The following is a 15,868-nucleotide window of genomic DNA, read 5'->3' as shown; positions in this document are numbered from 1 at the left end:
TAATAATAATAATGAAAGTAGACTAAATTAATAGTCGTGTAACCACATAATCCACAACCTGGTCTTTGTTTATGCAAGGCATTTCTTGTTGGTTATCATAACAACAACGTTTGAGTAACAACAATCGAAAGGTCACTTATTTATGAAGCATCGGGATCAATTAGAGTCAATTTTGCAATACACGTGGCACTCCATTTTGTGGGGGTCCCTACTCTGTGCTTATCCAATTATCCTTATTTATCTACATCCAATATTATTAAATTAGGCCCCCGTTGATTTATCTTAAAGGTACCAAGGGGCGGGTGTGGTCAAACTTTATTAAATTCTCACAGAATTGGATCACCCTCTCTGCTTAAACTATTACGACGACCGTAAATCCTACCTAAACAATTAGGTTTAGGGTTAAGCCATTGTGATTAAAGTGTAATCTAAGATTTGAGGTAATGAGGATCAAACATTCTATATACAGAAATAGTTGGTAAACCAATGTGTGAGTAAAAATTTTGGATTTGTTTTTAAACGGGGATTAGTGGTGGGTTTGTTGACTAGATTTGAGATTAGCAAATGTTTTTGAGCTAACATTAATTAATAACATTGCACTCATGTAGAGCTAATTAGCCTAACATGGTAATGAGATATTAACCACCTATTTAGGACCACCACACAATGCTATTGTATTTTCCACATGTTCAATTTTGTGATCGTAATCAAACAACTAAAAGGGTTTACGTTGTTGACGACATAAAAACTGAGCAACATCATATTAATCTTGTATGACGGGCTAAAACAAGATGATTATATTTTATGTTTTATAATAATCTGGTTAGAATGCATCGCTTTCTCAACAAAAATGTTTGGGAAACCAACTGGCGATAAAATATTTTTATGGGTAAAATATTTCAAGTTTGGATATGTCATCAATTTTGTTTATTTATCACATAGAAATACATTAACTATTTATCTGCTCGTGTAAGAGTTAAACTCCATGATCTCTCGCTCACATAAGGAAGCTTATATCACTACACTACTAACCCTATTGAGAATAAATATGGAAAATATTTAGTTAGTTTGTATATTCCCTCCCCCCAAAAAAAAATGATAATTGGGGCGAGGGCATTTACGTAAATAAAACTGAAATGAGGTCTCGTGGTGGAAGAGACAGGCACACAGGACTATAACGTAAGACCAAACCAGGAGGGTTGCAATCCAACTGTAGTCTTTAGACTCTTCTTCACATCTCCATCCATATCCAAATTCTTCTTTTTTGACTTCGTACGCTTTTATATATAAATGATAAATCTTCAAGCTCCCACGAGCTTTCCTTCCTTTGTTGAATGAGATCAAACCAAATCAAAAAATACAAAAAAGGAAACACATTAACAGCAGCAAACAAACTCTGATCCAAACGAATCCCCCCCCCCCCATATCCCAAAATTCTTTTCTTCTCCTAACGTTTCCTTTTCTCACCTTCTTTCTTTCTTTCCATTTTTTTATGGTCAGTTTCGATACCATTAAAAACTCTCACAAATCTCACCGGTTTCCAACCTAACTCTCTTTCTCAAATAAAAATATCAAACACGGTCTGAAAATTTACATGCTTGTTCCTTCTATGCTATCCATTTTATCTCTCCAACTTGTTCACACCCTCTCAAGCTTCTTCCTCCAAATTTAAAGGGTATGTTCGTTTTGCTGAGAATTCAAGGGAAATCAACACTTGGGATTTTCTGGGTTGTTGGCGTTCATGTTTATGACCCAGTTTTGTTTTTCTGCGTTTCTTCAATGTCTAAGAGTTTATGGTGTGCAGGAAATTTGCTCTTTGCTGATATCAAAAACCAAGCTTGAAGCTTTGTTGCTGGATCAATCAGAGTTCATTTCAGGTTAAGAGTCTCTCTCATTCGCTCTAATTACTTATTGATCAATTCTTCTAGCTCTGTGTATATGATAGGTAGTAGCTTTAGATCGAAGGGTGTGTTTTTGTTTGGTATGTTAATCAATAAAGACCGAGTCTTTTGAAAAAAAATTACTGTCAACAAAACTTGTGAAATGACTCTGTTGTGAAAAACAGAGCTCTTGAACTTTTAGGAATAGTTGTTATGACAAGTAATGGCTTTCTATTTTCAGATATACCTCTTTGAGTTTCTTACGTGAGGATATGAATAATGATCAAAGATAAGGACGAATCCCTTGAGTAGCCAAATCAGGAGCTGTATTGCATTAATTGGAAAATTACTTGTTGAAGCCATTAAGCTGATTTGGTGATGATTCATTTGCTTTTGATTTCTGGAGCCTCCCTGGAAATGTTTACTTGACAGTTTAACTTTCCTATTCTGCTTTATTTTTTATGTGGATATATTCTAAATTTAATGAAGATAAGGAGTAGTTGCCAAAAAAATGAAGATAAGGAGGGATAAGAAATTAGCCAAATATAATCAGATGATATACATATTCCTGTTATGCTGATTTAGAAGACAGGTAAGGTAATTTAAAGGTTTGATTTCAAGGTGTTTGTTTCACTGCTTCATCAGTATACCCTGGTCCTGAAGTTTTTTGAGAACTCAACTTGAAAATTATACTAGTTAATTGGAGCTTTTGGAAATGGATTACAACACAATAAACTAAAGAAGCAGAACCTGTTTCTAGTTGATACTTGATAAACAAGGTATATATACACATATGCAAACATGGAATTTTGTGTCTCGTGCTATGCTTTCTTTTGATTTAGGTTTTTATTATATCAATCATATATGTATTACTCTGTCTGTTAGGTTTATATTATGATCTTTTCTTGGTATTGTGTATGTTTGGCTACCTTTGATTGTTGTAATCATGTCATATTTTTTCAAGTTTGCCATTTTGCCTATATGGAGGATGAAGCAGATGACATCTTCTACCCCACCAAAAAAACAAGAAGAAAATACTTGTTCTTTTAAACTTGATAAGTAGTAGGAATTATTTAGGACTTCAAACAAGTTAACCACACTATACATGTGGTGATAATCTGATAGATATACTGATTTTCACAAAGTACTTATATTTGTTTCTTCCTGCCATTTCCATAGGTTCTTTCACCTACTGTATTCAGACGTCTCTGATTCACTAATCCGGCATAAGAGCGTCGTGGAGCAATCATGTTCTCAAGATCTTGCGTAAGTTTGTTAGAGTTGGCGTCTGGGGACATGTTAAATTTCCCTCAGACTCCTAGAAACCTTCCAAGAGTAATGACTATTGAAGGAATAATTCCTGATGTCAAAAATAGTGATGGGAGTAATAATGAAGATACAAACGTTGTCCCCTCTGAATGCCGCGAGAAAAAAATCATAGTGGCAAATTTTCTTCCTTTACATGCTCAGAAGGATGCGAAATCTGGAAGATGGTGCTTCAGTTTTGATGAGGATCCAATCTTGCTGCAGCTGAAAGATGGTTTCTCATCTGATGATGTGGTTATGTATGTAGGGTCTCTGAAGGTTGACATAGATGCAAGTGAACAAGAAGAAGTTTCCCAGAAACTTCTGGAGGAATTTAATTGTGTGCCAACGTTCCTTCCTCCTGAGCTTCACAAGAAGTACTATCATGGGTTTTGTAAGCAATATTTGTGGCCACTTTTTCACTACATGCTTCCCATGTGCCTGGACCACAGCAATCGCTTTGACAGGCGACTGTGGCAGGCTTATGTTTCTGCTAACAAGATATATGCCGATAAAGTCATGGAGGTGATTAATCCTGAAAATGATTATGTTTGGGTTCATGACTATCACCTTATGATTCTTCCCACTTTTTTGAGAAGGCGTTTTTCGCGAGTGAAGCTTGGGTTTTTTCTACATAGTCCCTTCCCCTCATCAGAAATCTACAGGACTTTGCCTGTCAGAGATGAAATACTGAGAGCCCTGCTAAATGTAGATTTGATTGGTTTTCATACATTTGATTACGCTCGCCACTTTCTATCTTGCTGCAGTAGAATGCTTGGCCTTGATTATGAATCAAAGCGAGGTTACATTGGACTTGAATATTTTGGCCGCACAGTGTACGTTAAGATTCTGCCAGTAGGGATACACATGGGTCGACTTCAATCTGCTTTAAATCACCCCTCTTCTTCCATGAAGGCCAAAGAGATTCAAGAACAGTTTAAGGGGAAGAAGCTTATTGTTGGCGTGGATGACATGGACATATTCAAAGGGATCAGCCTAAAGTTATTGGCCATGGAACAACTTCTGCAGCAGCACCCAGAGTTGCGGGGCAAGGTAGTCCTGGTTCAAATTGTAAACCCTGCAAGGAGCACAGGGAAAGATGTTCAGGAAGCAAAAAAGGAAACATATTCGACGACCAGGAGGATAAATGAAGTTTTCGGCTTTCCAGGCTATGAACCAGTTGTTTTGATTGATCGCAACGTTCCTTTCCATGAGAAGACTGCCTATTACTCATTGGCTGAATGCTGCATTGTCAATGCTGTAAGGGATGGCATGAACCTAATCCCTTACAAGTATATTATTTGCAGGCAGGGGACCCCAAATATGGATAAAGCTTTAGGAATTCCCTTGGATTCCCCTCATACAAGTACACTTGTTATTTCAGAGTTCATAGGTTGCTCACCATCTTTGAGTGGAGCAATAAGGGTGAACCCCTGGAACATTGAAGCTGTGGCTGATGCACTAAATGTGGCGATCACAATGCCTGATTTAGAAAAGCAGCTGCGGCATGAAAAACATTACAGGTATGTGAGCTCTCATGATGTGGCTTATTGGGCGCGCAGTTTTGTACAGGACTTGGAGCGAGCTTGCAAGGATCACTACAGAAAACGGTGTTGGGGAATTGGTTTTGGTCTGCAGTTTAGAATCTTGTCTCTTTCTCCAAGTTTTAGGAAGCTTTCCATTGACCATATCCTCTCTGCATATAAAAGGACAAGTCGAAGGGCAATCTTCTTGGATTATGATGGAACAATAATGCCTGAATCTTCCATTGTTAAGACGCCAAGTCCTGAAGTCATTTCTGTTCTGAACAACCTTTGCAGTGACCCCAAGAACACTGTGTTTATAGTTAGTGGTAGGGGTCAAGACTCTCTTAGCGAATGGTTTTCTCAGTGTGAGAATCTTGGCATAGCAGCGGAGCATGGATACTTCATAAGGTTAGTTTCCTTTCTTGCATACACATGAAAAGTTTCACGTGATTGTCTATACTTGTCTATAGCTGTGTTGATTCCATGTTTACTTTGGTTTTCCTCGTAGATGGAGTAGGAAGTCCAATTGGGAAACGAGTTCCTTAGCAATAGATTTGGACTGGAAGAGAATTGCAGAACCTGTGATGAGTTTATACACACAGGCAACCGATGGCTCCTACATAGAGAGCAAGGAGAGTGCCTTGGTATGGCACCATCTAGATGCTGATCCTGATTTTGGGTCCTGCCAGGCCAAGGAGATGTTGGATCATCTTGAAAATGTCCTTGCGAACGAGCCTGTAGTTGTTAAAAGGGGACAACATATTGTCGAAGTAAAGCCACAGGTATTTATCATGAGCTCCATTTCTTGATTTTTCTTCCTGTCTTCTGTGTTTGTGTTCTTCTTGTGACCGAAAGCATGTCATGTGGCTTATTAACATTGCAGGGAGTTACTAAAGGCTTGGTTGCAGAGAAAGTTCTCTCCATGATGATTGGTACAGGGAAAGCACCGGATTTTGTTTTGTGCATTGGGGATGATAGATCAGATGAGGACATGTTTGAAAGCATATCGAGCACAGCCTATAGTTCATGTGAAAATGTACCTCCTGAGATCTTTGCATGCACTGTTGGCCAAAAACCGAGTAAAGCTAGGTACTACCTAGACGATACAGCTGATGTCATGACATTGCTTCAGGGCCTCACTACTGATTCAAGTCTCAAGTCAAGGTGTAATGCAGAAATCGATCAAGTCTCTTTCGAGCATATTTACTGAGACGAGAACTTGAACATTCCAAACAGGATATGAAGTATACACAAGCTGAAACGGTATTAACTCTTGGCCTTTTGATACTAACTAATTCTTTGCATGGTGGAAAGCCGAAATGATGCTGCTCTGGACTTTTTTCTCTTCGAAAAATGATGAACACAAGGGATCAAAGGTGGATTTGGAGAATGTCAGCGACAACTTTTATTTTCCTTCTAGTTGTGGAAGGTGTAGCGGTTTATGTAAATTTGAACTGGCTTTGCCCTTAATGGTAGTCCATTCTTTTATGAAATGATACTCAGATTATCAAGATTGAAACTTAGTGTACATAAGAAGTTACAGAATGTCACAAATCTTTTTATTCCTCATGGTCTCATGGTCTAAATCAATCCTAAACTAGGACGAAGCCCATGATGGTCAAATTTTCACTTACGTTTTACAAACTAAGTGTGAGCATCTTGATACTTGTTTTAATCTCTCATTTATAAACTCACAACCTCTTTATTACGAAGAGAGAATTTATGTCATTAGACTGAATAATACTGAACTTGCTATAAACAATTTATTAAATGTCATTAAGTTAGGACAAGTCTTTTATCAAAACAAGCCCAACCATCAATGGGTATGGGTCAGTTTGGATTCATTCTCAAATGTTAAAAAAAATTAAATAAATTAAAAAAAAAAAAAAAAAAAAAGGACTCCTGCTTTAAGTCAAGAGTCAATTGGCATTTTCCTGGGGTTTTCAATTCACAGAAGCCTATTTCTCACATCACGGAAAAAAAAAAACCGAGAACAGTAAAAATGGTTCCTCGTGGTTTCACTGTGATCACCATCTTCGTCTTCGCAATCGTTCCTCGTATTCAGGTATTGCTTCTAATCCTTAAGCTCCTGTTCGTTACTATAGGAAAACAGATGCTTCATCTCTCTAACCCCAAACCCCTAAACCATAAATTGAGTGAACAATTCTCATCTCTATTTCTTTCTGTAATTCTTGTCTGTGGTTTTCAAAGTGAGTGGGTTTTGTGCAGGGTTTCGCAATCAGTGAACAAGATGGGAAAATCTCCATGCGATCATCGCCGTTTGAAACCGCCCTCGTAACCCTTCAGGGGCAAATTGGGTAACTCTCTTAATTTCTTTGGGCTTTAAATGGTGGATCATTGATTCTGTTTGGTTTTCCCCAGAAACTCTTTAGGGAAAAGAAAGGAATAGTTAGACTATGGATTTCTCAATCATCAAATGCTTACTTAGTAAACTGTATTTAACTAAATAGTCATTGCATTTGAAACTGAATTGTGAAACATTGTTGTAAATTGCAGTGATTTTTATGTTTAATTCATATCATGGTTAAAGCCAGCTTCTTTTTAAGCACCAGGGCTGAAAGGCTGAGGCTTTAACTGACTAATAGAGCTGATTTAACTTAACCAACTCACTAATCTCGGATGATCTAGGATAGTTCGCATATTCTCTGCAGGGATAATAGCCTGGTTTTCAAGTATTGGATTTTTATGTCTGTTTTGCTGACTATCTGTTTATGTGTGGCTTTGAATTACGTGTACTAATGTGATTGACTGTTTGTAACATTGGATAAATGTACTCTCACGGTGCAAATTTTGATTTTGCTCAGCTATAATTTCCAAAACATTAGTCTCCTTCGGCGTGCAATGACTCATGCCTCATTCTCTGAAGAGAACAACAAGGCACTGAGCATTTTGGGCGGCAATATCATAGACACTTCGGTCTCTCTACGACTACTTAAGAAAAATATTGAGATTTCTTCAAAAGAAATGAACCATCGCATTTCAGAGATCTCCAAGGTTGAATCTTCCTGTGCTGCTGATGGGTTGCGATTGGGGTTGCATAAGGTGGTTAGAGTCTCTCCCAAGACTAACTCTTCAGCTCCAGCGGTGGTTTGTGGGGCTTTCAGAGCAATCTTTGGTGCTATTGCTTTAGATGTTGGGAAGTCTGATGATGCTGGAAGCATTTTCTGGGTTGTTCATGGTGGTGAAGTTGGAGGAGTTATGGCAATTTAAATGCAGCTGTTTCTGTCTCCATCGCCTGCTAGAAGATGTTATGCCATATCTCTAGTTTCTACCCGTGTGATTTAGTTTAGTAGCAGAAACAGTATTTAATCGCGCTGTTTGTTTATATTTGTATAACAGTAATGGTCATGTTGAAACCTCTATGACGATGATGCTGTCATTCCAACGATATTATGCTATGTTAATTTTGTGTGTGGAGAAACTTCATAATTCTTCATATGTTTGCTTAGTTCTCAGTCAGCTTGTTTGCTATTTACTTAACTGGAGTTGTTAGCTTGAGCTGTTGAGTTACCTATGTATTACTTTTCTTCAGAAATTTTCATGAATTATATGACAGCCCCAGTCCGAGTCACCTGTGAAACTGCTGAGGCTTTAATCACCACGCCAACCATATAAGCATTAACACCAACCTACTAATGTAGGAAGTTTACTTTACCCATCACAGAATGTTATTGATAACACGATGCTAGATTCTGAGTCAATGTGGTGGGTGGTGCCAATCTCTTTAATTGAATTGTATATTTATTTATTTAATTTTTTTTGTGTGTGTGTGTGTGTTTCGTTCTTAATCTTATGAACTAACTTTTTATACATAAACATAAGCAAACAAGGAAAAACAACTTTATATATATACACAAAATGTGTTACGTCCCTCTAGCATGTGCTGTGAGATTTTACTCTTCATCTAAATTTTTTTTTTTTTTTCCTTCCCTTCAGAGTTTGTGTCGAAAAATATGAGTTTGTATAGCTAAACTCAATCTAATTGTGCCAAATCTTTTTTTTTTTTTAATAAGAAAATACTACGACAGTCAAACATAAAAATTTCTAGAGAAACTTGATCCTAAACAGTCAAACAAAATGCCTTTAAACTCCAGGCAAGTTCCCAGATTTTATATTCAGAGATATAATGTCTAAAATTAGCTAAATCATTAGCAAACAGAGTCTGCTTCTCCAAAAACATGTTTGAAAGTGACGGCCTCAAATGAAAATAACTTGCCCAATTTTAGCAAACACTTAATCTGGAGTTTAAGAACTGTTACTCGTACTCGGTACTCCTATGTGATTTCGGGTTCGGACCCTCATCTCAACATCGCCTAATTATCAAAAACAGATAATCACCAAAAAAAAAAGAGAGAGAAGAAGATGGGAATAATTGTGTGCTGGTGTGATTAATCATTAATGGAATACCAGCGGCGCTGTCGTTGATTATGATTTGGTGGTGGTTATGATTTCCTAATCACCATTCATTTTTATAAAAAGCCTTTCCATTTGATTGATTCCACCTAAGCCCCTGGGTCCCACATTTCAATAAGGCAAACGTCGCGTCGAACGGACCCAAACGCTGCCGTTAGGTGAGACTGTAGGTCCCGCCTCTCCAGATAATCATCATTTATTACCACACTGAACCCCCCCCCCGGTGACCACCGCAAAGCGACAAGTCGTTCCAAGGCACACAAACAAAAACCATATTTGTATACGACATGCTTACCAAGGGTCACCGGGATTCCCGGTCACTCCAAGTTTCCGTTGCGCCCTTTCTTTCCTAAACCCGTTATATAAACGCTGCTTCCCAGTTCACACGGACAAATTTGGCCTTCCGTTTTCTCCGCTCTCTCTCTTTATTCTTCTTCTTCTCCTCATTTTCTCAGTCTATTCGGCCATGGACATGGACGACTTGGAGTCAATAGGCCATAATAGGAACAGCTCGCGCTGTTGCTTTTGCATCCCTTCGTCGTCGCGGTGGTGGGACCGGGTTCGGAACGACGACGGGTGGTGGTCCAGAGGCAAGAGGGCCATTTACAAGGTCAGGGAGTGGTCCGAGATCGTCGCCGGTCCCAAGTGGAAGACTTTCATCCGGCGCTTCAATCGGAGCAAGAGCGGCGGCGGCGGCGGAGGTAGGCACGGCAAGTTTCAGTACGATCCGTTGAGTTACGCTTTGAACTTCGACGAGGGCCCGGTGGCGGAGGAGGAGGACGAGTCGGGAGGGTTTCGCGATTTCTCGGCCCGGTTCGCTCCGGTGAAGAGCTCGGACCCGGTTCAGTTGGGGAAGGACGTTGCGGTTCATGCGTGACAATCGCGCCGGAATTGCTCGCAGGATTGGACACTCGATGAGCTGGAATATGGTGGAAGGGAAGGTTTGACCGGATGTCTGATGTGGCGCCGCCACTTGATTTTATTTATTTGTTTTTTTTAGGTTTTTTCCCCTTTTCTTTTTGGTGGTGGTGGGTGTACAAAGCCAATTATGAAATACTGTGGAGGATAATTATGATGATGAGGATGCGTGTAAGATTATAGGGATAAATCAATTAATTAATAAATCTTTAATTTTGCTGAGATATTATTGTTTTTTGTACTGTCCTTTTCTACTACTGATTTACTAACGTATTTTTGGTATACTGAATTGGAAATCCACAGAAAATTAAATTTGCTGTTAATAATCTAGATAGGTAAATTTAGATAGATACCAAAGATGGTTCTTCAGACCCTAGACTACATTGTCCAAGCTCAACACAGCCTACCAGAGAATGCTGGTTGCCAGAAAACCTACCATTAATACACATTACAACATAACCCCCTTGAGATGCCCTTATGCACTTGTAACCGTGCGGTTTCTTCGGCTATTCACAGACTTGATGTTGAGCAGAATGTCGCCCACAATCCATGGAAAGCTCAGGCAGTTCATGTCTTCCTGGAAATAAGATGAGTTGTAAGTCACATGGTACCATGCCGAGGCCAACTGCTGCTGCTCACTCACCTTGCAGCTGCTTTCGAACCATCCTTTTGCTTCCTTCTGTAGGGTCTTGAGTGACAGCAAGATTCGATCCTTCAAGTCAAAATATCTCCTGTTATCGCGCTGCAGATAGGCTGCACGGTTTCGGAGGTTACCAGTCAGTATTTCATCTTCAGTCGCTGCTTCATAATAGTTCATGAGACTTCTCATCTTCTCCATGTATGTGTCCCTGTGACTCTCTGCAATGTCAAGAAAGGACTCGAAACCTTGTGCTTCAAGCTCCCTGTCATAAGCTGCTTGAGCCATCTGCTCTGACCAGACAACAGTTGTTCGTTCTTGAACCACTGAGCTAAGAATTGCACGGTATAGCTTTCCTAATGCCCCATCGGAGATGTACATCGGTTTGTCCACCCTTTCCATGAAATCCGGAAATTCTCTTGGTTTTAAAATCCAGGACATTTCAGCTGGTGCACCAGTTTTGGCAAAGTCAACAGCCATGGAGTGCAGGTCTGCCAACTCCAGGCATTTTTTACTCAGGGCTTTTTCTGGTTCATGGTCAGAATGAACTAGATGTGCAGTAGAGATGGCACCCAAATTATCATTTATCATGTAATCCACAAAGAACTTTTGAATTTCCTGCATATAGTCAAACCCAGAGAGACATTAAGCATATAAGATGATTGTCTCTACATTGTCAAGTTCATTTCAGCACCATAAGGCAACAGTTGACTCAAATTTGTATATTACCTCTAAAGTCACATCGTGATCCATATTGCGAGGTCTCCGTGCAGAGTAGTCCATCGGAGATACGGTATGAGGAGGAACAAGACTTTTATCCCAACTTATAAAAAACAAGTCTCCGTCCAGATCACCCCCGGAGCATTCATTCGGATGAGGCCTGCAAAAAAAATCCCAACCACAATCACTAGACATTTACATGTTTTACAATTTTTTAATTTTTCTGGCTCCACAATGCATTGCTTTACTTACTAACATTGACTATTACTGAGGAGTAAGTGTTAATGATATAGGAGTGTAATTCCAATGATATAGGAGTGAAGTGTAATTCCAATCCTAATATGGAGTGGAACACAACAACAATCCCATCAGAAGTCAACAAACAACACCTGCCATCAAGTGTACTCACGACATTATCAAGACACAGTCTAGTGCTACAAAACAGAAGTCTGAATATCAAGCAGAACACACCAAGCCAAGACAAAAAGGAGCCTCTATACCGAGACAAATGTCCTGTGTACTGTTGTAAATCACACCACAAACTCAATCATGCTATGTACTAATAGATCAAGCACCATATATCTGTATAGCATCTCTGTTCATACTAGGGTTTTAGAATTTGACTATAAAAACCATTGCAAAGTCTCATATTTCAATACAATGAATGAATATGCAAAGTTACACATCAAATTTCTGTATTCTGTATTGAAAACTTAGTTCTTCTATCAGTTAAAAAGTCAGACACATAAAAAGTTGGATAAAGGGTTCACAAATAAGCTGATAACTAAGGAGCAAGACTACTTTTTCAGAAGGAGCCAGATGGCATGAAAGCCCAGTTCTCCAAGTACCTAGTGAGCACAGACAGGAACTCACCACTTCCACACTGCTACTTCATCCCAAGAAAGAAAGGACAAAAAAAAAAAGGAAGGCAATAATAAAAAGTAAACAGATTTCAAGAGGAATCCCGTCAATTTTACCTTTCTCCTTTCTGGGGAAATACAAGGCAATCCACCATATTCTTCTCCTCTAGTCCCACATCATAGACAGCCTCAAGTACCCTGATGTCTCCAGGATGAAGACAAGGATTTTTGGTGACAACCACCTTCCCTGTTACTATACATGTTGCCTCATCCACCCTCTGGAAGAAATTCTGATGCCCCATTTCTTGCTCTGCTTTGGTCATGGTTATTCGAACATAAACTTGGCCATAGTTTAAACTACCAGTTTCATCCAAGCACCCAACCAGGATTCTTCCTTTTGGGACATATATGCGGCACCTAGTCTTTAAATCAGTCAAGTGGTGCTCATAGTGTGCTTGAAGCATCATTGAGAGATAAGGTTCCAGATTAGGCTCATAACCTTGGAGCAACATCTTAACAAGAATGTTATTGGAATCAGCACCGCTTAGTTTCTCTAGGGCAGTTAGTGCTACATTTCTTTCTTTCCGCATCCTTCCTAACAGATCCAATTGCTCCTGTTGCAATGCTTCAAATGCTTCATCCTCTACCTGTAACGTAGACATGAGGGTTATAATTTCTCGGTTCAGAAAGCAGGGCATGGAGGAACTCCATTTAGTGACATTAAGCATTCTGTTGTTCGACTCAAATTTGAGCATACTACTACGTAGAGACATCTTCCGGAAAGAATTACGGTCAACGGCTATCACCCCTTTATATCCACCATATCGAATTTGGAATGCTGAAGGAGTGTGATTCAGTCCGCACTTTTGAGCAACTTGCCTGGCAAAAGATAAGGACATCTTTCCAATACCATCAGAGAAGCAGTAACTCACACCATCAGAAGAAGTCTCAATGTCAGGAATGAGCTCCACCTCCTGTTGAGGGACAACAAGAGTTTGCGTTGAAGAACTGAATAGCTGGCCCATCCTAGCTGCACATTTAGATACACTGCGGATCTTTTGGAAGCAACCCATCCATTCTCTAATATCTTCTGCCTTTACACTGTCATTTGAAGCAAACATCCAAACAGAGTTTGATCGGAGTTGACTCGCCGAGAAAGCCAGAAACTCAAATCTTTTATCTCCAATCACAATTCCATCTCGAAGAATAGACAATATCCGCTGATATATTCCAGTTCTAAAAGGTTTTGCAAAGAAACCTTGTTCAATACTTGTGGAGAGAGCATTTACAGGAAGCTTGCTCCAATCCTCTTCAACAAATGTAACCCTCAGAAAATCTGAAGCATATTGTGCAAAGTTCTTCACAACATAGTTTGATTTTTCAAGCTCAGGACCCAAGCAGTAAATCTTTGATGGGGTAATCAAGGCTCTATGACAACTCATTACGTTATGCTCCATTAATCTTTGATGGGGGGAGAGACGTTTCTTAGAGTTCCCCTCTAAGAGTTGCAACTGCACCTTTGCATATGATAGAGGGTCATAACAAGTGGTCTTGAGCTTCTGCAGCTTCTGAAGAAGCACATTAGCAGTGTCAGTACTCAAACCACCAAAGAACTCAATCAGATCACACTCCGCTGCAGCAAGGCTAATCTTCTGAGCATGAACAAGTGCATTAAGCTGGAAAAGAATCTCATAAGGTAACTCTGAATCTGCTTCACATTTCACAAGGGGAACTGTCTCAGAAACCGAAAGATACCCATCACCATCCTCAAACATGAGATCCACCACATCTTTCCTAAAGCTCGGAAACTTCATAAAAAAACCCGCCACCAAAAAGTCCTCCTGAATCTCCCAGCAAAACGAAGTAGAATGGCCAATCGACTTCGTCTCAGAAAAATCTGTAGTCCTCACCCACAGATAATCAAAGTCTTCCTTGCAAAAGTGATACCGATCAGCACTAAACTTGGAAGCTACATTAGGTCCTGATACTTTCCGAAAAATCTTCGGGCCAAACTTGAGCTGAGAAAACCAAAATCCCCCAAGTCTTAACATCTTATCAAAATCACTAATTCTAACAACGAAACAGGTAAAAAGCTACCATCTTGAAAACAAAATCAACTGCAATCCATCACATTTCAACAATGCCTTAACATTCAACAAATGCATCCGCTCTAAAACAAGTAATTTTCTTCCAATTTCAACAATACTGTAAGCAAGAAACTCAAACAGTAAAAACCAAAGAAGCAAAATTTACCTTCAAAAGCAGAGCATTAACTTTAGCCCCACCCAAACAACACCCAACAGACTCCACAATATTCTCAAACGCAACCTCCATCTTGAAACAGTCACCGCCCCGCCGGACCCAAAACTCGACCCGCCGCCTCTCGGGCATGACCCAAGCCCGGACGCCCTCCCACGACTCCAGCACGCTCATGGTCTCGTCGTTGACGACAAACCCGGCGTGCAAAACGGTGTCGTCGAGACGGTGCTTGGGGTCCAGCGGCCGGGGGATGATGTCATCGTTGGTGTCGAAGAGGCGGAGGTTGTGGGACTTGAAGACGAGGTCGGCGGAGGAGGAGAGAGACTGAGCTCTGGCTTTGTGGGTTAGGGTGGTGAACTGGATGCGGCCGAAGCCGCGGGATTTCCAGTTCTTGTGGTCGCTGGCGATTTCGATGGCGAAGATGGAGTCGGGGCCGAGAGTGGACTCGAGGAAGGTGAGGAGGTCGTTGGCGGTGATGGTGCAGGGAATGTTGGTGACTCGGACGGTTGGCCTCTCATCCTCCGCCGCCGCCGCCGCGCCCATTCTCGGTTTTAGGGTTTTAGGGTTTTGCAGAGGTGTTTATTGGGATCGGAGAAAGAGAGAGTGGGGTGTGTCAGAGAAGGACTGAGCCAGTCCAGTGAGAGGGTGAGGGGGAAAAGGGCAGACGAAAGGTTCCAATATCATAAAGGAGGACTTGGAGACGACGCCGTCTTGACTCTTTTTATGATTTTTCTTAAAAAGCAACTAGGCTTTCTTTTTCCAAAGATCATGTTGAACACAACTCAAAACTCCTTTTCTTTCAGTGAAAATTGAAGCACATTTGAAGTCAAACTAACTAAATATAGTTCCCATTTTCAGTTTTTTCAGTCTTATGTGTTAGAGTTTCGGATACACAAATGTTTGTACACTGAGTGGTTCGTTATTAGCTTTTTAAATCATAATGGATAATTCGTTATGTATGGGTATGTAAAAACACCAACGAGAATGAAATTCGTGTCATAATATAATGAGAACAAGTGGTATACATAGATCTTTTATTAGCAATGCCAACAAACGTTATAAATTATAAAAGTCAACTAATATGTACAAACTATTGGACAGTCGGTCTCTTACAATATTTTTTACACTTTCATTTCATATTTGGCTCTCAATTTTATCTATACAGAATAATATTGATGAACAAGGTTTAAACAAATTTACAACACATTTCGGTAAAGATTGACAAATAAATTATTCTCTAATGGATGATTGATATTTATTGAAATTTTATTTGAATTTTTTCAATATTAATTTAATTTCTTCTAATATTTCACTCGAACGATAAAAATA

General features: G+C 39.8%; 4 protein-coding genes across 4 annotated transcripts; 3 read left to right on the top strand and 1 right to left on the bottom strand.

Annotated features, from left to right (window-relative positions):
- Window positions 1-1,410: 1,410 nt before the first annotated feature.
- On the top strand, window positions 1,411-6,280 carry LOC133742728 (probable alpha,alpha-trehalose-phosphate synthase [UDP-forming] 9). The gene is made up of 5 exons (XM_062170402.1): window positions 1,411-1,675; window positions 1,805-1,877; window positions 3,060-5,119; window positions 5,220-5,493; window positions 5,595-6,280. Exons 3-5 carry the CDS (start codon window positions 3,129-3,131, stop codon window positions 5,919-5,921), a joined length of 2,592 nt encoding a protein of 863 aa, XP_062026386.1. The 5' UTR covers window positions 1,411-1,675; window positions 1,805-1,877; window positions 3,060-3,128; the 3' UTR covers window positions 5,922-6,280.
- Window positions 6,281-6,615: 335 nt separating this feature from the next.
- Window positions 6,616-8,187, top strand: LOC133743589 (protein NUCLEAR FUSION DEFECTIVE 2). The gene is made up of 3 exons (XM_062171571.1): window positions 6,616-6,776; window positions 6,941-7,029; window positions 7,537-8,187. The coding sequence occupies exons 1-3, from the start codon at window positions 6,714-6,716 to the stop codon at window positions 7,940-7,942; spliced, it is 558 nt and encodes a 185-aa protein (XP_062027555.1). The 5' UTR covers window positions 6,616-6,713; the 3' UTR covers window positions 7,943-8,187.
- Window positions 8,188-9,611: 1,424 nt separating this feature from the next.
- LOC133744927 (uncharacterized) lies at window positions 9,612-10,022 on the top strand. The gene has a single exon (XM_062172950.1). The coding sequence runs from the start codon at window positions 9,612-9,614 to the stop codon at window positions 10,020-10,022; it is 411 nt and encodes a 136-aa protein (XP_062028934.1).
- A 337-nt stretch (window positions 10,023-10,359) lies between these two features.
- Window positions 10,360-15,258, bottom strand: LOC133742451 (RNA-dependent RNA polymerase 2). The gene is made up of 4 exons (XM_062170108.1): window positions 14,534-15,258; window positions 12,398-14,298; window positions 11,430-11,580; window positions 10,360-11,318 (listed from the first exon to the last, which is right to left on the bottom strand). Exons 1-4 carry the CDS (start codon window positions 15,080-15,082, stop codon window positions 10,539-10,541), a joined length of 3,381 nt encoding a protein of 1,126 aa, XP_062026092.1. The 5' UTR covers window positions 15,083-15,258; the 3' UTR covers window positions 10,360-10,538.
- Window positions 15,259-15,868: the final 610 nt, after the last annotated feature.

The sequence above is a fragment of the Rosa rugosa genome, chromosome 4 (assembly GCF_958449725.1).
Source record: "Rosa rugosa chromosome 4, drRosRugo1.1, whole genome shotgun sequence".
Classification (NCBI taxonomy): Eukaryota; Viridiplantae; Streptophyta; class Magnoliopsida; order Rosales; family Rosaceae; genus Rosa; species Rosa rugosa.
This window is presented reverse-complemented; position numbering and strand designations above follow the sequence as displayed.

Bases quoted from the DNA above. Each gene is read 5' to 3' on its own strand.
- LOC133742728 (XM_062170402.1), top strand. From the start codon at position 3,129: ATGTTCTCAAGATCTTGCGTAAGTTTGTTAGAGTTGGCGTCTGGGGAC. The intron at 5,120-5,219 runs GTTAGTTTCCTT...TTTTCCTCGTAG, and splicing joins GAGCATGGATACTTCATAAG to ATGGAGTAGGAAGTCCAATT. The intron at 5,494-5,594 runs GTATTTATCATG...TTAACATTGCAG, and splicing joins TTGTCGAAGTAAAGCCACAG to GGAGTTACTAAAGGCTTGGT.
- LOC133743589 (XM_062171571.1), top strand. From the start codon at position 6,714: ATGGTTCCTCGTGGTTTCACTGTGATCACCATCTTCGTCTTCGCAATC. The intron at 6,777-6,940 runs GTATTGCTTCTA...GGTTTTGTGCAG, and splicing joins CAATCGTTCCTCGTATTCAG to GGTTTCGCAATCAGTGAACA. The intron at 7,030-7,536 runs GTAACTCTCTTA...GATTTTGCTCAG, and splicing joins ACCCTTCAGGGGCAAATTGG to CTATAATTTCCAAAACATTA.
- LOC133744927 (XM_062172950.1), top strand. From the start codon at position 9,612: ATGGACATGGACGACTTGGAGTCAATAGGCCATAATAGGAACAGCTCG.
- LOC133742451 (XM_062170108.1), bottom strand. From the start codon at position 15,082: ATGGGCGCGGCGGCGGCGGCGGAGGATGAGAGGCCAACCGTCCGAGTC. The intron at 11,581-12,397 runs GTAAAATTGACG...TTTTTTTTGCAG, and splicing joins TTTCCCCAGAAAGGAGAAAG to GCCTCATCCGAATGAATGCT. The intron at 11,319-11,429 runs GTAATATACAAA...GACTATATGCAG, and splicing joins ATCACGATGTGACTTTAGAG to GAAATTCAAAAGTTCTTTGT.